Genomic DNA, 22,855 nt, shown 5'->3' on the forward strand with positions numbered 1-22,855 from the left:
GTAATCGAGCTAATCAGGACAGGAGAACACCGGGTTCTCATCCTGTGTGTGTGTGCGTGTGTGCGTGCATGTGCATGTGTGCAGATGCTCTCAGCATGTTTTCAGAGCAGTCGATGAGTTGGCCAGGACAGGAGAACACCGGGTTCTGTGTGTGTGTGTGCGCATGCATGCATGTGTGTGCGCAGATGCTCCCAGCATGTGTTTTCAGAGCAGTCGATGAGTTAACCAAGACAGAAGAACACCAGGTTCTCACCCTGTGAGATTAAGGAGTAGATTCTCCCTAAAAGTGCGCCTTCTGAGGAAGCGTGGTGGTCTCCAGGGGAGTGGGGAGTAGAACCTCTGGGGCCTGTGACCAGCAGACCAGCTTGGCGAGCACGTGGCAGGGATGCACCACCCAAACCCGGCTGTTCCGGCCCGTGGGATCCCTGCTGCTTCTCTGCCCACTGCGCTCCCTGCTTCCGCCATGATTTGTGGTTTGTCAGTGAATTCTTTTTAACCGTATCTCCAGTGGTTCCACGGAAACAAGGTCTGAAAATCTGCTCTCATAAAGACTACATTACCCACAGCTATTGAGTCAAGTCCAAGCAAGCACCTTCCTCAGTCTCCCTTGGAGTGGCTGGTGGGCTTGTACTGCCGCCCTTGTGGTTCGCAGTCCAGAGCTTATCCCACAGTGCCACCAATGCAGGGCTCCTTTCTGGTAGTGGGTTTGAACTGCTGACTCTGCAGTTAGCACTCCTGGAACCATACCAGATCTCCTTTCTTAGAGGTTTATTGTTGTTGAGTGAGCGTGTGGGGTCGCTGGGTGTGAGAATCGGGTAGGTGGTGGTCTCCCAGGTTTAGCAGCCACAGGAGAGATTGCAGTCGTGCCTTCCTCACAAGGGAGCCATGTCAGCTCTGACAGGATGCCTGTCCTCTTCTCTCCCCTCAGCGGACAAGGAGTGGTGAAGCTGGACGTTCAGCCAAAGTGCGTGGCTGTCGGCCCCGGGGGATACACGGTGGTCGTGTGCATCGGGCAGGTATGTGGTGGTGTGGCTTTGGCAGGATGAGGGAGAGAAGCGAGAAGTGACAGGGTGGAGCGCCTAGCTGTGGGGAGTCTGGTGTCTCAGTTCCCTCCACGTCCAGTTAGGCTTCCCCAGCGCTGACCACGATCACATGGCTCTCGTGAGTGCTATCCTGAGCCCTTCGTGTGTGTGCCCTCATCCAGCCCTCACCGCAGCCCTAGCTGTTAGATACGTTGTCGGCCCCCCACTTCACAGAAGGCTAAACTGAGGCACAGAAAGGCACTGGGGCTTGACCTGGGTGTGTAGTTGAGGGAGGTGATGGGTGGAGCAGGGTTTGGATCAGCCTTCATCAGAGCTATGTGGACTCAGGCATTTCCTCAGCCTCTCAGAGTTCTCATTTTCCCATCCCTAACAAGCCCACAGGGTCAGTTATGAGGAAACATATAAATGTTCCTATTGCAGTGCAGCCGGGGCTAGGTGTGACTGGCCTCTCCCCTCAAGGCTACATCATCAGCAGGAAGCACTATGGCCAGGAAGTGTTTGTTCTGGAATTTGGGCTGAGTGTTGAGTTTGACCCACTTTACACAGAACTGCCTTCCTTTGTAGCGAGCTGTAGTCTGTGGCCATGGGCATCCTGGCGTGTAGACGGCAGAAGGCATGTGGTGTGGCCATCCTGTTGGCACAGGCAGCGAGCTGCTGGAATGCTTCCACTCGGGACCCCACTTCATCGCTTTGAGAGAACGGGTTTCTGTGTGCCCCAGATGGTCAGCCAGGTAGAGAAGGAATAGGTAGACAGAGTGCAGAGTGAGGGAATGTTCTGGAAGGTCCTGGTGTCAGTGGTAGGAGCCTGCTTCCTGACTCGTCATTGCCCCCCAGCCCCTCTGTGGTCCTGGCTCAGCTCTGACAGGATGCAGGGCCTTACACAGGCCTCTGTTTACCCCCTGTGGTTACGAATCGGGCTGAGAACCACAAGGTCAGCAGTTCGAAACTACCAGCTGCTCTGCAGGAGAAAGATGAGCCTTTCTGCTCCTATAAAGATTTACAGCCTTGGAAACCCTGTACAGGGGCACTATGGGTTGGAACCGACTCCACGGCACACACACAACAACAACAAACCAGGGTGTAGCGTGAGTGCTCCGTGTGGAGACTCAGAGGTTGAGCTGGGTGCCCACCACTCAGGAGGTGCTACCAAACTACACCCAGCAGCTCAAGGCCTGACCTTGTGACCTGACCACTCAGGCAGATCTGGGAACCCCAAATCCTTGGAGCATCTTCTCGTAGCCCCTCTCCCCACTAACCTCAGGAGCCCCAGGGGGTGGGGAGAAGAAACAGGACCACTCTGACAGTATCTCCCTATAGGGCGAACCCATCACTGTCCCTCAGCCCTGCCACCTACCCCTGCTCCTGACCCACTGAGGGACAGGCAGGCCCTGCTGGAAGGTTGCTAAGGGCATTTCTTGTGAGAGTCCGGAATGAAGAGAGAAACACGTCCATTCATGTCCTCACTCAGCTTCACGGGGTGTCACTCTCGGTGACAAGATCCTCATGAGGACTTCGTTAACTCTGTCTTCTAATTAGAGGAACTAAAGACGACAAACGCGCTACATTGGCCAGGTGGTAGCAGCAGTGGACTCAAGCATGGCTATGATTGTGAGGTGGGTGCAGGACCGGGCAGTGTTTGATTCTGTTAGCATGAGGTCGCTATGAGTCAGTACTGACTCGAAGGCACCTAACAACAGCAACAAGGAAAATAAAAATCCTTACAACTGGACCAGTAAGCAATATTATAATAGGTGGAGAAAAGATTTAAGGTCACGGATTTAATTTTTTTAGATCAACTATCAACACTCACGGAAGCAGCAGTCAAGAAATCAAATGACGTATTGCATTAGGCAAATCTGCTGTACAAGACCTTTTTAAAGTGTTGAAAAGCAAAGGTGTCAGCTTTAGGACTAGGGTGCGCCTGACCCAAGTCATGGTATTTTCAATAACCTCATATGTATGCAAAAGCTGGACAGTGCATAAGGAAGACTGTAGAAGAGTTGATGCGTTTGACTTACGGTTTTAGAGGAGAATATTAAAGATACCTTGGACTACCAAAAGAAGAAATAAATCTATCTTGGACGAAGTACAGCCAGAGTGCTCCTTAGAAGGCAGGATAGGGAGACTTCGTCTTTCATTCTCTGAACGTGCTGTCAGGAGGGACCAATCCCTGGAGAAGGACAACATGCTTGGTTAAAGTGAAGAGTCCCTGAACAGTCCTCAACAAGATTGAGGTGGGGTTGACACAGTGGCTAAAACAACAGTTGTGAGGGTGGCCCAGGACCTGGCAGTGTGCCATTTTTATGTGCGCGGGGCCAGTGTGAATCGGAACCAGCGCAGTAGCAACATCAAAAGGTCAAGGCTAATGGCTCCCTAGAATTGGAAGATGGTGCAGTTAGCAACAACAGTGATGTTGGTCAGAACACCGAATATTTGTTGAGAACACACCACTTTAGCAGGTATACTGTGACTCAATGTGTGCTTCACATTGGACAACAGTTCCCAGTCTCCTTTCCTGAGCTGCTGTTTCTCAGTAACCTAAACTCACTGGCCCCTAAGGTTCTTAGCTAGTCCTTCAGGATGGCTGTCGTCACTTTGTTCCCATGTAGGGAGCTCTTCAAAGAGCACAATGCTCAGAGCAGACTTTTCTTTACAACTTTGACTATTACTTGCTTTTTAAAAGACTCCAGGGAATATGTTTGGTTTAAAGATGACCTCAGAGCTGTAGTTTCAGGGGTTCATTCGGCCTCCACGCACCCTGGGAATCCAGAGCCCATGAGTAGCTGAAATTCTGTTCCGCGTTTCCCCCTTGTTGGTCAGGATTTTTGTGTAGAATCTGAGTGAAACACACCAGCTGTCCTTCCTAGACAGACCCTGCTCTTATCCCATTTGATAGATAGGGAGGAAGCATGACTCAGTGACCCAAAGCTAGGATAGGATCCATTCAGGTGACTGGCCGAGCTTCTCCACACGATCCTGCCCACCTAACAGGTCTGTGTGGTGCCCAAGCTTAGTCCAAGTGTGGACGGGGTCCTCCTCCTGCTGGCTGATGAGCCCGGCCCACCTGACTGACTTTGTGTCATCTAGATCATCTTGCTGAAGGATCAGAAGAAGTGTTTCAGCATCAACCCCGACTATGAGCCCGAGGTGGTGGCAGTGCACCCGGGGGGCGAGACGGTGGCTGTGGGGGGCACGGTAAGGCTCTTTCTCTCATACCCTCTGGTCTGCTGTGTGGGGGATGGTGAGGGGGACATGGTAAGACCCTTTCTCTCACACCCTATGGCCTGCTATGTTGGGGACTGTGAGGATGATGGGGGAGTCTCAGGACAGTCTCAGGCTAGAGAGAAGAGGTGGGGGTGGGCTCCCGAGAACCAGCCAGGGATCAGGAGACAAGGACCCTGAATGTGGAGCCAGCCCTCCTTCGGCTCCAGGTGAGAGTCCCCTGAGACGGCCAGGCAGTGTGTGCTCCATGTCAGAGCCTTAACATCAGGGTGGGCCCCTCCTTTGTAGACTGCAGTGTCTCCACGGGGCAGTACATGAGGGTGAGCCCCGAAGGGTGGTAGTACCCTGGCCATTCTGTCAGTGGACACTTGGCAAGCACGTCCTATATGCAGAGCCTGGCAGGGCTGAGCACAGTGGGGAGGAAGGTCAGGGGACCTGTAAGTCATCTGGGATCTGGCTCTAATTCCATGATCTGAGGTAGAAATGCCAATTCTCATCAAGGGGTCAAAGTGGAGTGACTAGAAGCCCCATTTGTACCTCATGCAAAGGGTGCAGTGTGATGTGGGAGGGTGGCTGACGGCGCTGTGTCCTTCTTCACAGGACGGTAAGGTCCGCCTCTACTCCATCCTGGGCTCTGCGCTGAAGAGCGAGGACCAGCTCCTGGAGGCCAAGGGCCCCGTCACCGACCTGGCCTACTCGCACGATGGCGCCTTCCTGGCTGTGTGTGATGCCAGCAAAGTGGTCATGGTCTTCAGTGTGGCAGATGGCTACTCGGTGAGCAGGCCACCTCTTTTCCCACCAGTGACTCAGGGCTGGGCAGTGCTGCTGGGCCCTGAGGGCAGGGCTCTTGTGGCCGCATAGAGTGCAGTTAGTTCCCTGGGTGAAGGGCTGTTTGTGGTCCAGTCAGGGCCTTGCTCACGCCCTGACCTCTCCACCTCCCTTTCTCCGTGGAAGAGTCCAGCCAGGTGAGCCTTCTCCCAGTCTCTGTACTTTGAGAAACCCCGTCAGCCCCCAGCACTGGTTGTCAATACTGCTGTGCATGTGGGCTCAATGGGGGACTGGCGGGTGGGGAAGGGGGGTGGCATCAGTCCTGTCCCATTCAGCCTCAAGGAGACTGTGCACTGGAGTAAAGTCACGGGGTGACCCCCCACAGGGACCCCAGGACGGGTGGGGGGCCCTGGACCCTCAGTGCTCCAGTGAACTGGCTGCCTTTCTGTCCCAGTGGTGCCCTGAGCATTCTCAGAGCAGCAGCCACCTCCCATCCACGTCTTCTACCTGAGATGCGCTGCTGCCGTCCTTACCACGAGGACAGCAGTTGCTTCCTTATTCCTTTTGCTATCAGCTGTCTATACACCGTTCAGTCCTCTTCAAGTGCGTGACACCCCCCCACCCCACTCCCAAGAAGGGTCCTCAATGAGCGAGAGCTCTGTCCACACAGCGGACTTGAGAAATCACAGGGTGTCTGGCTTGACCTCCTGTAGGGACTTCAGAAGGGTGGGGTGTGAAGAAGCCCAGTCTGTGGGTGTTGGGAAAAACATTGCTGCTTCTCCATGTCTGACCCCTGGGGCCCATACCTGCTTCCTGTCCGGATTCCCAATGCATAGGGAGGACTTGGGGGATGCCGACCCTGGAACTCACAGGCCTGTCCTCTCACTGCATAAAACGTGTATGGCGGGGGCCTGCACCCCTCTGTTCTGTGTCCCTGGAACCTGCAGAAGGGTCAATGAGTCCCCAGCACTCCTGAAGATGACTCGGGTCTGACCCCCAGCTCCTTCCTTTTCTCACCTCACAACTAGGAGAAGGAAGTTTTCTATGGGCATCATGCGAAGATCGTCTGCCTGGCCTGGTCCCCGGACAACGAACACTTCGCCTCCGGCGGCATGGACATGATGGTGTACGTGTGGACCCTGAGCGACCCTGAGACCAGAGTCAAGATCCAAGGTGACTCCGCGCCTGGGTTGTAGTCCCCAGACACTCCCGACACAGGAAGCTGTGTGCTGGCGGGGAGGGGGGCGCACTGCTGACCTCTCGTTCTGCCATTGCACCCCCACACAATGAACGCCCTGCACTAGTCGTTCTGTCTTCTTCAAAAACATTCCAGCAGGCACAGCGTCACAAGCATAGAGAAGCAGGGGAAGTATTCTTGATAACATACCTGAGCCAGCCTAGTCTCACTACCATGTTGGTGCTTGCCCCATTCCAAAACCCTGTGGAGCTGGTTAGTGGCTGCAGCCTGGGACGACCCAGCTCTGATGGAAGGAGAGGGAGCTGGAGACACGAGAGCCAACGGTTTCTGGGTCCAGTGCTCATAGGTGAATTCAGGAGTCAGCCTGGTGGTGTGGACGGGCTCTCCAGTCCCTCCCACGGGTCCCACCAAGCCAGGCCGTGCAGCTCAGTGGGGCTCCCCACATCGGTACCTGCCTGCCATGCCCACACTCGTGGCGTTCGACCCAAGGGCTGTGTTGCATTGTGGGTTAGATACAGGTGGGAGAACATTGTTAGGACCCATCAGACACGCCCCCACCTTTTGTTCAATGTTCTCTAAATCTCTGCTCTCCTTTGCTGTTGTTCACTGCCGCCAAGTTGATTCCAACTGTACAGGGTTTCCGAGGAACAGCTAGTAGGTTTGAACAGCCAACCTTGTGGTTCGCATTCCAGTGCTGATCAACAGCCCACACCAGAAGGCCTGCGCAGTAGTACACAGATATGCCGTGTATCCGTTTATGTGTTGTACATACACCATTACTCTGGACACAAAAACACCTTTCACCCCGAGGGGCAGGCAGGGCAGACCCTCAGTGGTACAAGCAGTTTTGTGACACTATAGGATAAGCACTGTACTACTAACTGCAAGGTCAGCAGTTCAAACCCACCAACTGCTCCAGGGAAGAAAGATGAGGCCTCAGAACCTCTACAGGATCGCTATGAGTGGAAATCAACTCGAGGTCAGTGAGTTTGGGTTTTGTTTTGCAAACCTTAAGTTTGGCAGTTTATGGCCACCCAGTGGCCCCGGGGGAAGAAAGACGAGATGACAGCCCAGAGAACTAGTGTGCGGCAGTTCTACACTGTTCCACACAGGGACACCTTGAGCTAGGATTATTTGCAAAAGCAGGTGGATGTGACTTGGAGGGGGCAGTTTTGCTTCCCACAGGTCAGCTGGCAGTGTCTGGACGTAGTTGTGCCTCTGGTTTAGTGGGTAGACCTGGGTACCGCTGAGCCAGTGTGGCCCTAGTGCCCAGAGTGAGGACATCGTCTCCCAACCAGGTGCTGCCCCTATTTGGACCCCCTATGGGGGTCCAGTGGAGATACTGACAAGCTGGGGTTTTCCATTAAACCACACTCTGTTCTTCCCAGATGCCCACCGGCTGCACCATGTCAGCAGCCTGGCTTGGCTGGACGAGCACACGCTGGTTACGACCTCCCACGACGCCTCCGTCAAAGAGTGGACAATCACCTACTGAGGCCCGGCCACAGAGCCACCGAATCAGGGACTAGAAGCGCGCTGCAGCCCAACACGCTCTTCCTCTCCATGTTTCTGTAACGCGCCCTGCCCCGCCCTGCCTCAGGGAGGAGGGCCGGGGACCACCGACTACCCTGGCCTCTTAGGGTGTCCGTGTCTGTCCGCGTCCTTCCGAAAGCTTTAGACAGTAACCGTTTGCACATGACAAATAAAACGAGCACTTGAACCCCGTGTGGAGCCTAACTAACACCCAGCCCAGCCTTTTGCGCCCCAACATTCCAGAGGCACCCAGCCCACCGCCCTGACTCTCTAACGAGGAGGGCCCAGGGGAGCCGGCCGGGGTCCCCACTTCCTGCCTGCACAACATGGCTGTACTGGGGAAGAGTGCAGCGCCGTGCCACCCCAAAACCCGAGGGGGCAGCGGTCTGTTGTGGAGCGTGCCCAGAAAGCTGCGCTCCCGGCAGACCCAGGGCGGGTGTCTCCTCGTTGTCGGTTTTTGTGCTTGCTTTCAACATTGCAATCGTGGTGGGTTGTGTTTGGTATGCATTTCAATGTATCTCACTGTTGCCTGTCTGTTCACAAGCCGTGTGTCAGCGACGCCGTCTCCTGGCATCTGCGCTGTGACGGCTGCCTCTCATCCGCCCTCTCGCTTGGGTGTGTGCCCGCCTCCCTATCCCCTCCTGACCCCCTAAGGGCCAAGGTGAACTGAGGGGCCAGGGTGAAGTCACCCGTGTCCCCGTCAGTCTAAGGTGCCCTGGCCTGCAGTCTCCTTGCGTGTGTCAGAACTGTCGTGAATTTGGGTGAGAAGAGTTCTCCCCTTGCACTTGTGAAAACACTGAGCGCTTTAAGAGATTGGTCTGAGAAATCATTAAAGCTCTTTTTTCTTCGTTGTGGACGGCTGACTGTGTGGTGGGCCAGGGAGGTGGAAGTTTCGGGGAAAACCCATGACCGTAGGATCTTCACTGGACTACAGCCTCCAGAGGAATCCAGGGTAGGCCCGAGAAGTCCCCACATCCTGTACCCATCATTGCAGGACCTGGGCCACTCCATCTCCCTCTGGACCAGTCTCTTCATTTGTAAACAAGACGTTGAGGTAGGGGGTGCTGGGGAATCGCAGTCCCGGCTGGTTCAGTTCTCAGACAAGATGACCTTCCTGGTGGTTAGGTGCCGTGGAGTTTGATGTATACTGTGGTCACCTCATACAACAGGTGAGGGCTTTCTAGGCTGTAATGACGGGAGCAGATGGCCAGGTGTTGTCCACTCCAGAGACACTAGGTTGGTTCAAATCACTAACTTTGTAGTTAGCACATTTAACCCTTGCCACCACCAGGGCCCCTTGAACTTTCTCCTAACCATGTGAGGAGTAGCATGTGTTTGTTGTTGTTATGTGCCGTGGAGTCGGTTCCAACTCAGCGACCCTGTGCAGGGTTTCCAAGGCTGCAAATCTTTACAGGAGCAGAAAGCCTCATCTTTCTCCCGCAGAACAGCTGGTAGTTTCGAACTGCTGACCTTGTGGTTCATAGCCCGATTCGTAACCACTATACTACCAGAGCTCCTTTGTTGTTAGGTACTGTGAAGTCAGTCCCAGCTCATAATGACCCCATGTACAACAGAACAAGATGCTGCCATACCAGCTCCTGCACCGTCCTCAGAATTGTGTTGTTACGTGCCGTGGAGTCAGTTCCAATTCATAGTGACACCCCGCACAGGGTTTCTGAAGCTGTAAATCTTTATGGCAGCAGAAAGCCTCATCTTTGTCCCAAAGAACAGCTGGTAGTTTTGAACTGCCGGCCTTCAGGTTAGCAGCCTGACTCATAACCATTACGCTACCAGAGCTCCTTCATAATCCTTAAGATGACTGAGAAAATGAAATTTCCAAGCCTCCAAACTCATAGTGGAAGACAACCTGCTTCTGGCGTAAGAACACATAGAAGGATGTTTTATCAGTTTGATGAAATCCCAACCCAAGTTGTGTTCTCTCTAGTACTCTAATCAACTGCTTCTACTGCTCTTGTAAAAGAAGATGCTAGAAATCTGGGGGAAAGGGGAGGGCATGGTGGGGGGCAGGTGTCCATCTAATAGCGAAAGTTGGTGTTGCTACCAAAGTCCAGCATTGAACTTTGTCTTGTTGAGAGCCATGGTCAGTTCTGACTCAGCCAGTCTTACAGAAGGAAACTGCCCAGTTCAGGGCCATCCTCACAATTGGTGCTGTTTCAGCACATTGTTGGCAGCTGCTATGTCAGTCCCTCTCCTTGAGGGCTGCCTCTTTCACTGACCTCTCTTACTTTTACCAGAAACATGATTCCCTTTTCCATGGACCAGTCTCCTGATAACATGTTCAAGTGTGTGAGACCAAGTTTCACCATCCTCATTTCTAAAGAGCGTTCTGGCAGTACTTCTAACCAAGACACTTGTTGGTTCTTCAGGAAGTCCTTGGTGCATTCAAAATTCACCAGCACCAGAATTCAACATCAATTCTTTTGGTCTTTGTTATTCAGTGTGCAGCTTTTTGACACAGAAGGTAATTGAAAATACCATGACTTGGGTCAGCTTCAAACTGACATCTTTGCATTTGAACATGTTAAAGAGGTCATTTGCAGCAGACTTGCCCAATGTGATAATTTGTTTAATATCTTGATTGCTGCTTCCATTGGATGTTGATTATGAACTCAAGTACAATGACACCTTAGGCAACTTCATTATTTTCGACATTTATCAACATGTTCTGTCACATATAAAATGGTGTAATCCCTGTTGGGGATTGACTTGTATCCTCCCCAAAAAGGTACGTTGTAGTCCTAACTCCTGGTACCCCTACATTGGGGTTCATGTTTGAATAATAGGGTCTTTGAAGATGTTATCAGTCAGCATGACGCCTTATTGTTGAGTCTAATTGGGTGGGCCCCTTTCCAAATCTGAGTGGTACCCTTAGGAAAGAAGAAAGGTTGGACAGCCATGTAAAGATGGCACTATGGTAAGCCTGGAACCCTGGTAGTGTACTGGATTACCAGTTGGCCTGCTAACGGCAAAGTCAGCAGTTCAAAGCTACCAGCTGCTTCTCAGGAGAACACTGAGGCTTTCTGCTTCGGTAAAGATTTACAGTCTCGGAAACCCTATACAGGGTCTCTGTGGGTTGGAACCGACTCCACAGCATGTAACCACCACAAGATAAGCACTGGACTGCTAACTACAATGTCAGTGATTCAAACTCACCAGTCAATCCTCAGAAATGCTATTGTTGTGTGCTGTGGAGTCAGCTCCGACTCATAGCGACCCTGTACAGGGTTTCTGAAGCTGTAAATCTTTATGGGAGCAGAAAGTCTCATCTTTCTCCAGCGGAACAACTGGTAGTTTCAATCTGCTGACCTTGAGGTTCCTAATTCGTAACCACTTCGCTACCAGAACTCCTTCAGAAACGCTATACAGGGTCACTATGAGTCAAAACCGATGCCATGGCACTTAACAAATGGCACAATGCCTGTGACCAGGGAAGCTGAGAGATGAATCTCCCCGAGGGTCTTCTGAAAGGGTGGCCCTGTGGGTACTCTGCATTCGGTTCTCCAGCCTCCAGAACTCTGAGAAAATGCATTTCTGCCTTTCTAAGTCCCCCAGTTTGTGGACAGCAGTGGCAGCAGCAATGGGTTCAAACAGCAACAATGGAGAGGTTGGCTGTTTGGTTCTGTTGTATATAACGTACTGTGAGTCAGTACCAGCTGGACAGAATGTAACAGTTTGTGGTACTTTGTTACAGATAAAGGAGCTCTGGTGGCACAGTGGTTCGTACTGGGCTTCTAACCATGAACCCACAAGTTGCTCCATGGGAGAAACGTGGTAGTCTGCGTCTGAAAGGATTGACAGTATCTGAAGGCCTATAGGGCAGTGCAGTTCTACTCTGCCCTGTAGCGTTGCTATGAGTGAGAGCTGACTCAGCAGGAATGGGTTTGGTTGTGTGGGTTTTGTTATTGCAGCCCTAGGGAACTTCCCTCCTATGTTCCAGGGGGGTGGGGCGAGGGTGTGAGACGAGCCAGAGCTACAAGTGTACAGACCTACTTCCTGAGATCAAGACCTGGAGCTTGTACACTTGTAGGGCAATCTAGGTCCCCATAGTACAGTCTCTCCATTGGCAGAATAAATGCGGTGATTGCCGGTGATGCTGGCAGGCTTCCTGGGGAAGAAGGTGAGCCGAAGACACCATTACATTGAGGAACGGTAAGAAGCTCTGGTAGCGTAGTGGTTATGAATCGGGCTGCTAATCTCATGGTCAGCAGTTCGAAACTACCAGCTGTTCTGTGGGAGAAAGATGAGGCTTTCTGCACCCATAAAGATTTACAGCCTCGGAAACCCTGTACACGGTTGCTATGAGTCAGAAGCGACTCCACAGCACATAACAACAACAATCAGCTGTGGTACTAACACAGGCATCTCAATAAACTCAAGCATGGCAGGGAGGATGTGGCTCTGAGACGTTTAACATTGGGACACTAGGGCTTGTTTCTGAAGTCTCGACCCAGTTTGTGCACATAAGTCAGGCCAACCAACATACTTCCGGTAACATGACTGTTCAACAGTTCTGCCTTTTTTAATTCTTCCCTCTTCACTTCCTCCTCCTCCTTTTCTTCTACCTTTTCTTCCTCTCATTCCTTTCTTCCTCCCTTCTTACCTCCTTTCTCTCTTACTACTCTCTTTCTCCCTTCTTTTTTCCTTCTCTTCATCCCCTTTTTCCCCCATTGGATTTGGAAGCAGCATTGGTAATATTTGGCCCCCACTTCTTGTTGTTAGGTGCCATCTAGTGTGTATGACTCATAGCGACCCTATACACAACAGAACGAAACACTGCCCAGTCCTGCACCAACCTATGCCCACTGCTGCTGCCACTTGGCCAATCCATCTCACTGGGGGTCTTTCTCTTTTTCTCTGACCCTCCGCTTTACCAAACATGATATCCTAACCTGAAGTATGAGAGATGAACTCTGGCCATCCTGGCTTCCAGGGAGCACTCTGGCTGCACTTTTTCTAACACAGATCAGTTTGTTCTTTTGGCAGTCCATGGTAATTTCAATATTGTCCTTTATCACCATAACGCAAATACATCGATTTTTCTGCGGTCTTCCTTATTTCCTGTCCAACTTTTGCATGCATGTGAGGCTGCAGGCCCACAAATGACAACCTTTAGCCTGGGAGCAGAGCTTGCCTTTATCAGTACCACCACTACAAGATACAAACACATTTCTGGCATTAGTCGATGTGTCTATTTCTTCATGATGCACAAATATGCCATTTCTGGGGCTTTTGCTGCTGTAACTCATAAAACCTCCTCTTAAGTGATCCGTGTTTGTCTTAGTCTATGTTGTCATAACCCAAAACACAAAAGTGAGGGCTTTAAAAAACAAACCTTTACTTTCTCATAGTTCTTGTGGCTAAAAGACCAAACCGGCATGTCAGCCATGTCAATTCCTTTCTTGTCAGGAGCTTCGAGGATGCTCACGGCGGGTCCCTCCAAGTGCACGTGTCCACTGTCCTCATGGCGGGTCCCTCCAAGTGTGCGTGTCTACTCAGATCTTTTTATAACTCAGAAGCGATTAGGTTTAGGATCCTCTGGTATGTTGTTGTTTCAGATGCCATTGCATTGGTTCCAACTCAAAGCAATCCTGTGCACAACAGAACAAAACACTGCCTGGCCCTTCACCACACTCACAATTGTGATGTTTGAGCCCATACTTGCAGTCATGGTACCTTCCAACCTGAGCAACTCATCTCCTGGTACTATATCAGACAATGTCCCACCGCTATGCCTGCCCTCATTGGTAAGTGCCATCAAGTCGATTCCGACCCATAGTGACCCTGTATAGGGTTTCCAAGGAGCAGCTGGTGAACTGGAATCACCAACCTTGCAGTTCAAACCAACTTTGCAGCCCAGCACCTTAACCTACAGTGCCAGACCAAGACTCCATGTTCTCATTAGCAGACCCAAAGAAAACCCTTATTTCCAAACAAAGTCACATTCACAGTTACTAGGACCAGGAACTCAACACATATTTTGCAAGGGTCTAGTTCAATCTACAGTGTTAAATGCTATTGAGTCAGTTCCAACTCATAGCAACCCTGTATAGGGTTTCCAAGTCTGTAAATCTTTGCAGGAGCAGGAAGCCTCATCTTTCTCCCTCAGAGTGGCTGGTGGGCTCTAATCACTGAACATGCAGTTAGCAGTGCAGTGCTTACCCTACATCCATTGTGGTTACGTTTCATCGAGTTGGTTCCGACTATCAACCCTGTTACAGGGTTTCTGAGGAGTAGCTGGTGGGTTTGAACCACCAACCTTGTGGCTGGCAGTCAGGGCTTATCCTACAGCACCTCACCAGTGCTTCACAGTATTGTCTATTTTAGCTGGGTAGGCTTTCCAGTAGAAGCTTTCGCGTCCCAGTTTCCAGCAGTCTGGGAACACCATCACCTGGGCCGTAGGCCACAAGCTCAGAACAGCTTCTCAGTCTCAGCAACATTGACATGGTGGACTGGGTCATTCCTTTTAGTCGGACTGTCCTGTGCATTGCAGAACGTTCAACAGCAGCCCAACCCTGTGCAAACTAACCTCCAACAGTATTCCCACCCTAGTGGAGACAACCCAAAGTATCCCTCACCCACACAGAACAAAACAAAACAAAAATAGTTGCTGTCAGGTTGATTTCAACTGAAGAACCCCATATATGTCTGAGTAAAATTGTGTCGCAGGGTTTTAAATGGTTGTGGATCATCATTCAGAAGGAGTTCACCAGGCCTTTCTTCAGACACCCCTGAGTACATTCTACCTGTCAAGCTTTCGGTTAGCAACTGGATATTAACCATTGGCTTCATCCAGGACTCCTTAAATACCAAACCTTTTCCTGTCCACCTCTTTTTGGAAGTCTACCCTTGTCTGCCTGCAGTGCTCAGCTAAGAACAGCAGAGAACAGCATGAGATCAGAGCTGGACCCATCTGCCCCCGGTCTTCCTCCCCCCTCTCCCCCCCCCCCCAGCTGCATATGCATCTGAGTCAGGCAAGAACAGAATTGATACCCCGCAGCAGGCCTGAGGGTGTAGCGACCAACCAACAAACCCAGCGAGCCCTGATTTCTTGTGCCTCTGTCCACAGGGAACCCCGCTCCTTGGACTCTGACCTCGGGGAAACCAGCTAGACCTGTGTCAAAATGACCAGAGTCAAGAGTTGACTGGAAGAGACAGATTCTCTCCAACTGGTACTTGCTGCCGGATGGTGAATGTCTCCTGGGAAGCCCCCTGCCTTTGTTAAGAGGATGGCCTCTCCATTAGAGTAGAGGAGACTGCCTCACCAAGCCAGTCCTCACAGGGGTGGCTCAGGGTCCCAAGTCCATCTCCTATCAGCAATCAGTGGAACACCATCGTAGAGCCTGGCCAGACTGGGATGATGGGGCACAGTGAACAATTTCCTTCTCCCTCTCCAAGCCCATCAGAGCTGCCCTGTTGCCAGTCTCCTTCAGTCTGGTCAGAGGTGAATTATAAGGGTTCATTCCATTGCTATGCAATGACCAGACTGCCTTTGTTTTCTAGGAGGACGATTAAGTTTCTCACAGGTTGTCGACCCATAATTTTTCTCACTGAGGCTGTCGTGCCAGCGCACCCACATTTTGAGAATTCAGATTTGTTCCAGTTTTGCCAAGTTCAGTCAGCCGTGACTGAACTTGGAAGAAGTGGTTCGAAGCCCTGCTTCTGAAATATTGGAGGTTGCTATGAACTCAAAAGGCCCTCCATGCATCACACTGGAGAATTTTTTAATTGTCTGGAAACTGCTTCATTGCAAAGCTTTGGCTTGAAAAGAAATTGTTTCAGTCAATAAATAGAACTGACATTTTTGCATGTGCATAGACCATCTCTTCAGAGGTGGAATCTTTGTTAATACCCTTGGATGGTCCAAATGGTTAACATGTTAACCGTAAGTATGGAAGTTCGAGTCCACCCAGACAGTCCTCAAAAGAAAGGCCTGCCGATCCACTTCGAATACGCCTGTGGAGAACAGTTCTGCCCTGACACTCATGGGGTTGCCGTGAGTTGAAGTCAACTCAACAGCAACAGTTTATTTTTAGTGAAGTATAGAAGTTTTATTTATCCAAATAGCTCATCTTTCTTGCCAGTTATTCCGAGGTTTGTTGTTGTTGTTGTGTGCCGTGGAGTCAGTTCCAACTCACAGTGGCCCTGTACAGGGTTTCTGAGGCTGTAAATCTTTACAGGAGCAGACAGCCTCATCTTTCTCCCACGGAACAGCAGGTAGTTTCAAACTGCTGACCTTGAGGTTCGCAGCCTGATTTGTAACCACTACGCTACCAGAGCTCCTTAGTATTTTGATTTTATTCCTTTTGTGAGTGAACTCTCCATTTTTCAATATGCTTCCCAACTGACAACTGTCATTATCCAGGAGAATGTACGAAGTCCCCTGGCACTCTGCTAACCTCTCATATTAATTCTAAGGCAACAAACAAACAAACAAACGTATTTTGGATTTTCTGGTACATAATTGTCGTTGGTACACAATGGCAACATGTGAAACTGATGCCATTTATATTTCCTTCTTCCCAATGATTACAGGAGTCCTCAGGTGGCGCTCTGGGCTAATGCATCAGACTGCAAAGTCATTTGAACTGATGGCTCAAGCTTACTAGCTGCTCCTTGGAAACCCTATAAAAGGTCGCTATGGGTCGGAATCGACTTGACGGCACTTAACAACAACAACAATGATTGCAGCTCTAAGATATGTCACATGGAAGCAGCTCCTCAAAGAGCTTTAGTCTTCAGAATTAGGAAAGACAGTCTGCTCAAGCCAAGCTGTTCAAACTCTTTGTGTCTCCGTTCCCTCATCCATGATCTGAGGATCACCGTAGACTCTTCTTCAGAGGCTTTAATCATTTTCTTCTTTTTAGCTATTTGTGGTTTGAGTGATGATTTACAGAATAAATGCTTTTCCCATCCAGCAGTTGATGCATGTTTTGTTTCATGGCATTAGTTACGAGTCCCTTAATGTGACCGCACTCTCTTACTTCCTACCTGGGTTCCCCATTGCCATTTGTCCTGTCCTTCTTTCCTGTCCCTTTTTGCTTTCTGACCTCTGGAGGTGGGCTCAGTTCCATGGATGGGAAAGTGTCTAAAGGCCATGGTCTCAGGGTTTCCATCATCTCTATCAGACCAGTAAATCTGGTCATTTTGACAATTTAAAATTTTGTTCTACAGTTTCCCCCCACTCTGGCTAGGCCCTTCTGTTGTGATCCCAAACACAGCCGTTTGTAGTGGTTCCTCTGGCTAGTGGAGGCTGTGGTTCACGTGGTCCATTAGACTGTTTACTTCAGTCTTTGATTGTTTTCCTTCTTCTTCGCTCCGGAGGGAAGGAGACCCAAGTAGTATCTTAGATAGTTGTATGAAGCTTTTAGAATCCCAGCTGATACTTACCAAAGGGCATCCCCTAGTTCCTCATCTTTGTGGAGGTTTTGCCAATTGACCTAGATGTCCCGTGAGTCTACAGGTCCATTCCTCAAGTCCAGTGACTCAGGCCTTCAAGGTGCTGGTTGTGACTAAGAAGTTTGCACAGCTTTGCCCTTGTGTACTCCACTGTGCACCTGGATATATTTGCAGCACATATTAACGTGCATGTAGAAATACCCTCTGCCAAACCAATATATGCTTGTGGGCATAGTCCCATCTCACTATTTCACACCTGTTCAGCTTACATGTCTGTGTACGTATCCGCTCCTCAATTATTGTCTGTGTGTGCAATTGTGTTTATCATCGTTGCCTTTTACTCTTGAATGCCTCCTGTTGTCTTCCTTTGCCTTGGTGACTTGGTGTTGAACTCCCCCTTATTGTGAATTGCCTTTCCCTCACCCACGTTAATGTATGCTTACCATCTAGTTAGAGTCCTGGTATGGCACTGCAGGATAATGCACTGGACCAAATGGTCGGTTTGGACCGCAAGGATGGTGGTTCAAACTCACCAGCTGCTTCTTGGAAACCCTAGACAGGGTCGCTATGAGTCAGAACCAACTTGACAGCACTTGACAACAACAACAACAACAACACCATCTAGTTAGTGACTTTTCCTCCCTCTCTCTTTGTTTCTTTCCTGTGTGTGTAAGTCTCAGAGGTTCTTTTTGAGAATTAAGCCTGTTTTTATCATGGTGTCTATCACAAAAGCAATGTCAGATAAAGCATCATTATGATTATATTTTAGCAGGACCTTCCATGAAAACAATGGGAAAGGCACATGTTGCTAACACCGTGCTGGGTGTGGGGGGAGCAGGCAGTACTGAACAGTGACTTATACTGAGCTCCTACCTTCCTCCCAGGAATGTGTTAGCTGCCTGGCAAGCATCTTATTATTTAATCAGTATTACAAACCTCAGGGAGATAAAACGACAGCCCCAGCATCCCATAATTAACTGAAAGTCAGCGTGATTCAAATCCAGCCTGCCTCCCTGCAAATTCCACCAACATCACCTTGGAGGGAGGCTGGACATTCATGTAGCCCTGAGCTTCTCAGTCCTGCAAAGGAAGAGCATCTGAGGGGCCCTAGAAACATACAGACATCTGAAGTGACCTCACACCAATGGAATCTCACTCTCTGAGAGCGGATCCTTTAACACGCCCCCTGTTAACTGCGATGGCCACTGGAGCCGGAATCATGGAAGTCTGGTTCAATGTTTGTAATGTTTGTAAGAAATCAGTTCATGTATTATTGCCAACACAAAAACCAGTCTCTGGTTCAATACACTCACCCATAAAGCATTCCACTCCCATCCAACTTGGAGAAATGTGAAGGAGAAATACGTGTAGTAGAAGCATGGTGTATTTGGTCTAGCAAATCATTTCCCAGTTTCCATCAAGTAGGTTTGGATGCATGGTGACCAGCGTGCGCCAGGCTAGAATGGTGATCCAAAGGCTTTTCAGTGACTGATTTTTAGGAAGTAGATCACCAGATTTTTCTTCCAAGATCACCAGGTTGGGTATACTCCAACCTTGAACCTGTCAGTTAGTTGCAGAATGCATGAACAATTTGTAGCACCCAGGAACTCCCAAAGATCGCTTAATGCAACCCAAATAGAGGTGCCTGAAGTTGCTCCAGATGAGAGGCAGGACTCAGTAGGATCAGAACAGTGATTTTCAACCCGGGGCTCTTTTGCTTCCCCGGGGCATTTGGCAATGTTCTGAAGATATTTTTGGTTCACAAATGGGGTGAGGTTGAGAGTGCTGCTGGTCTCTGGTGATTAGAGAAAAGAGATGCTGCTAACTAAACATCCTACGATGCACAGGGCACTCTCCAGAGAGCAAAGAACTATCAGCTCTGAGTGTCAAAATAGTGACATTTTCATGGTTTGGAAGCCCTGGGTTAGAATGAGGAACTACTTAGTCATGAAGGAACTCAAACCCCCACCTCACTGGGGGTGAAAGGTTGCATCAGAATCAGGAAGAAGTGACAGGAAACAGTTTGATGAACTTGAAAAGCAGGTTGTGAAAAAATAAGACCAACCCAACGGACCTGGGGAAATTAGGACTTGACATCCACCGGGTCAATGGCTCTATCTGTAGCGTGTGTTTCAAAGTAACAATGAACTCAGAAGTTCTGATGCGGAGTCTTCGCACCAAGCCCTAACTTGAGACCTGCATGGTGGTGAGTAATTGCCTTGGGTTTGGTTGTTGTAACTGTTGCTGATGTTGTAAATATCAGAAGCAATCTGACAAGCTTGCCAGTAGGGTACAGCGGCGAGAACCAGGGCAAGAGCTCTAGGCTTCTGTCTTCTATGTTGTTGCTGTTGTTAGGTGCTGTTGAGTTGGTTCCAGCTCACAGCGGCACTATGCATAGCCGAATGAAGCACTGCCCAGTCTGCACATACGTTGTTTTAGCCAGATCATTGGGGTGGGGGGTGGGGGTGGGGGGGGTGTCTTCCTCTTTTCTGCTAACACTCTACCAAGTACGTTGTCCTCCAGGGACTGTTCCCTCCTGACCACATGTCCAAAGTAGGAAGTCTCCTGGCTCCTAAAGAGCATTCTGACTATACATCTTCCAAGACAGATTTGTTGTACTCCTGGTAGTCCATGAAGCTTTCAATATTCTTTGTCAACACCATCATTCAAATGCATTGATTATTCTATGGTGTTCTTATTCATTGTTCAACTTTCACTAGCATATGGGGAGATTGAAAATAGCATGTCTTGGATCGGTTGCATCTTAGTTCTCAAACTAACATCTTTTCTCCTTAATACAGCAAAGAGGTCTTTTGTAGCAGACTTACCTAATGCAATATATCATTTGATTTCTTCTTCTTCTTTTTTTTTTTCCAACTTTGTACTGTGAATTGAGTGAAGGTTTACGAAACAGATCATTCAACAAACCATACACTCCACTTCACTGCATTGTTGCAATCCCCTTCATGTACCAATTGTTGTTGTTATGTGCCGTGGAGTCGGTTCCAACTCATAGCGACCCTGTACAGGGTTTCCGAGGCTGTAAATCTTTACGGGAGCAGAAAGCCTCATCTTTCTCCCGCGGAACAGCTGGTAGTTTCGAACTGCTGACCTTGTGGTTCACAGCCCGTTTCGAAACCACTACACTACCAGAGCCAATAGTTAACAGCATTTACCTCTATTCACTGGAACTCTTGCCTTTCTTCTGGTGTCTCCCATTATTTTCATTGTTCTTCTGCTAACCTCCCTCTTGTGGTATGTTGCCTGTCCTGCCACCCATGTTAATATGTGTCTACCTTCTTGTTGTTGTTGTTAAATGCCATTGAATCAGTTCCAACTCATAGCGAACATGTACAGTGTTTCCAAGGAGCGACTGGTGCATTTGAACCACCAACCTTGCGGTCCAAACTGACCTTGAGGTCAAGTGCTTATCCTATAGCACTACACCTACCCTCTAGCCTGTGACTAATTGTCCCCAGCCCCCATAATATCATAGATTGTTTCTTTTATCAAGAAGACCTTTTTTGTTTTTTCAAACTTTTTGTAACGTTGGTCTTATATAATACTTGTCCTTTTGTGATTGACTAATACCACTCAGCATAATGTCCTCCACGTTCATCCATGTTGTGAGGTGTTTCACAGATTCATCATTATTCTTCAACATTTTGTAGTATTCGTGGTGTATATGGACCAAAGTTTGTTTAACCATTCTTCTGTTGATGGACATTTAGACTGTCTCTATCTTTTTGATGTCTCTTGCAGACAGTATATTGAAGGATCCTGTTTTCTTATCCATTCTGCACTTTATGTCTCTTGATTGGTACACTTAATCCAGGCAGTGTAATTATCAATAGGTAAGAATTGATGTTTGTCATTTTTTTCTGTGTGTGTGTGGTTTTTTTTTTTTGATGCTGTTGGATTCTTGTACCACAAAATTTTCTATGCTAAGTTTATTTTGTTTGTGGGTTTTCTTTCTATTTTCATTTCTGTTGTATTAGTGTTTGGGTCCTGCTTAATACAGTCTGTTTTATCTTGCAATCTACTTGACTTTCTTGCCATTTGGAAGCTCTGTATCTACATTATTTCCTCTTTCTGCTTTGCAGTTGACTTCATTATACAATGATACCTCTGATTCCCTGTTTTAAATCTTGTAGGTTTGTCCGGAGGAAACAGTCACTGGAGAAGGATGGCATGCTGGGTAAGGTGGAGGGTCAGAGAAAAAGAGGAAGACCCCTAACGAGATGGATTGGCCAGGTGGCATCATTGATGGACTCAAGTGTGGCAGCGGTAGTGAGGTTGGCCCAGGATCGGCCATTGTTTCGTTCTGCTGTGCATGGGGTCACTATGAGTCGGTTCCGACTCGATGGCACCTGACAACAACAACATATCTGGATTGAGGTCTGGGTGATGCTGTCATGTATGATAATCTCAGGTTGTTGTCTGCTATTGTTGGTTCTCAGTCCAAAGAACATCCTTTAGCATTTTTTTTTTTTTTTTGTAAAGTTGGTCTGGTTATTACAAATTCCTTTAACTTCTGTTTATCAGGAAATGTCCTAATTTTGTCATCACATTTGAGGGACGACTTTGCTGGATATATGATTCTTGGTTGGCAATTTTTTTCATTCTGAGTTTTGTATCTGTCATCCCATTGCCTTCTCGCCTGCATGGTTTCTGCTGAGAAATCGGGGCTTAGTCTTATTGGCTCTCCTTTGAAGGTAACTTTTCATGTTTCCTGATTTGCTCTCAGAATTCTTTCCTTGTCTTTGATTATGGAAAGTTTGTTTATGCTATATTTTGGTGATTTTCTTTTGGGATCTATCCTGTTTGGAGTTCGTTCAGCTTCTTGCGTGCTTATCTTCTCATCTTTCATGATGTTAGGGAAGTTTTCTTCCAACAACTCTTTGACAATTTTCTCTGGGCTTTTTATTGTCTCTTCCTGAATTCTAATCACCCATAAGTTGTTCCTCTTCATGTTATTCCACATAACTCTAAGGCTTTCTTTGGATTGTCTTATTCTTTTTTCTGATTGTTCTTCTAGCATACTATTATTGGGAGATTTATCTTTAAGTTCACTAATATGGGCTTCCATTGCCTCGAATTTTTTCCTTTGTTCTTTCCATTTCTGAAATTTCAGTACTAATCTTCTGTATTTCTGGTTGCAGATTTTGTATTGTTTCAAAAATTGCATTCATTTTGTCTGCTTGCTCTTGTAGCATTTTCCGGAATTGTTCTAAAGTTTTTTTCCGGAATCCCCCTAACTTCCCCAAACCTTCCGGCAAGCCAACGAAAGGAACAAAAAAACCTTCCTTTGGAATCCTTTTCAAGTAAATTCAATGCCCTTTTCCCCCCTCAGAAACACTTTCTGTCTCTGCACCTTGGTCATTTGTTAGAGCCATCCCTTTTTTGTTTATTTGTGTGAACTAAAATTGTCTGTTGTCTCCAGGACATTGTGGGGTTGTCATATTTGTAAAAATGAACAGTGCAGCTGTTGGACCCAGTGGGGAGTGATCTCTGGGGTCTTCTGCAATTCAAGGAGCTCTTGAGGTGGTTGTGGAAGGGGTGTGACAGCAGAGGTCCTGGCCCTAGATGGAGATCTGTTGGCCTCGGTGTTATCTGTGTTCAGGACACTCAGTCTGGAAGTAGTTCATGGGGACCCATGGGGGCTGATTTCAGT

At 48.8% G+C, this 22,855-nt stretch overlaps 1 protein-coding gene across 2 annotated transcripts in view; it reads left to right on the plus strand.

The window, feature by feature from the left end:
- Nucleotides 1–7,823, plus strand: part of LOC102838176 (WD repeat-containing protein 1-like) — a 44,070-nt gene extending 36,247 nt beyond the window's left edge. The window contains exons 11-15 of one of the 2 annotated variants that reach the window (XM_006874668.1): nt 929–1,016; nt 4,131–4,238; nt 4,866–5,039; nt 6,062–6,206; nt 7,620–7,823. In XM_006874668.1, the coding sequence (XP_006874730.1) occupies nt 929–1,016; nt 4,131–4,238; nt 4,866–5,039; nt 6,062–6,206; nt 7,620–7,726 (622 nt within the window). In that variant the 3' untranslated portion in view covers nt 7,727–7,823. The remainder of the gene's footprint in view (nt 1–928; nt 1,017–4,130; nt 4,239–4,865; nt 5,040–6,061; nt 6,207–7,619) is intronic. The other variant, XM_006874669.1, reaches the window with a different exon arrangement.
- Nucleotides 7,824–22,855: the final 15,032 nt, after the last annotated feature.

The sequence above is a fragment of the Chrysochloris asiatica genome, unplaced genomic scaffold (assembly GCF_000296735.1).
Source record: "Chrysochloris asiatica unplaced genomic scaffold, ChrAsi1.0 scaffold00292, whole genome shotgun sequence".
Classification (NCBI taxonomy): Eukaryota; Metazoa; Chordata; class Mammalia; order Afrosoricida; family Chrysochloridae; genus Chrysochloris; species Chrysochloris asiatica.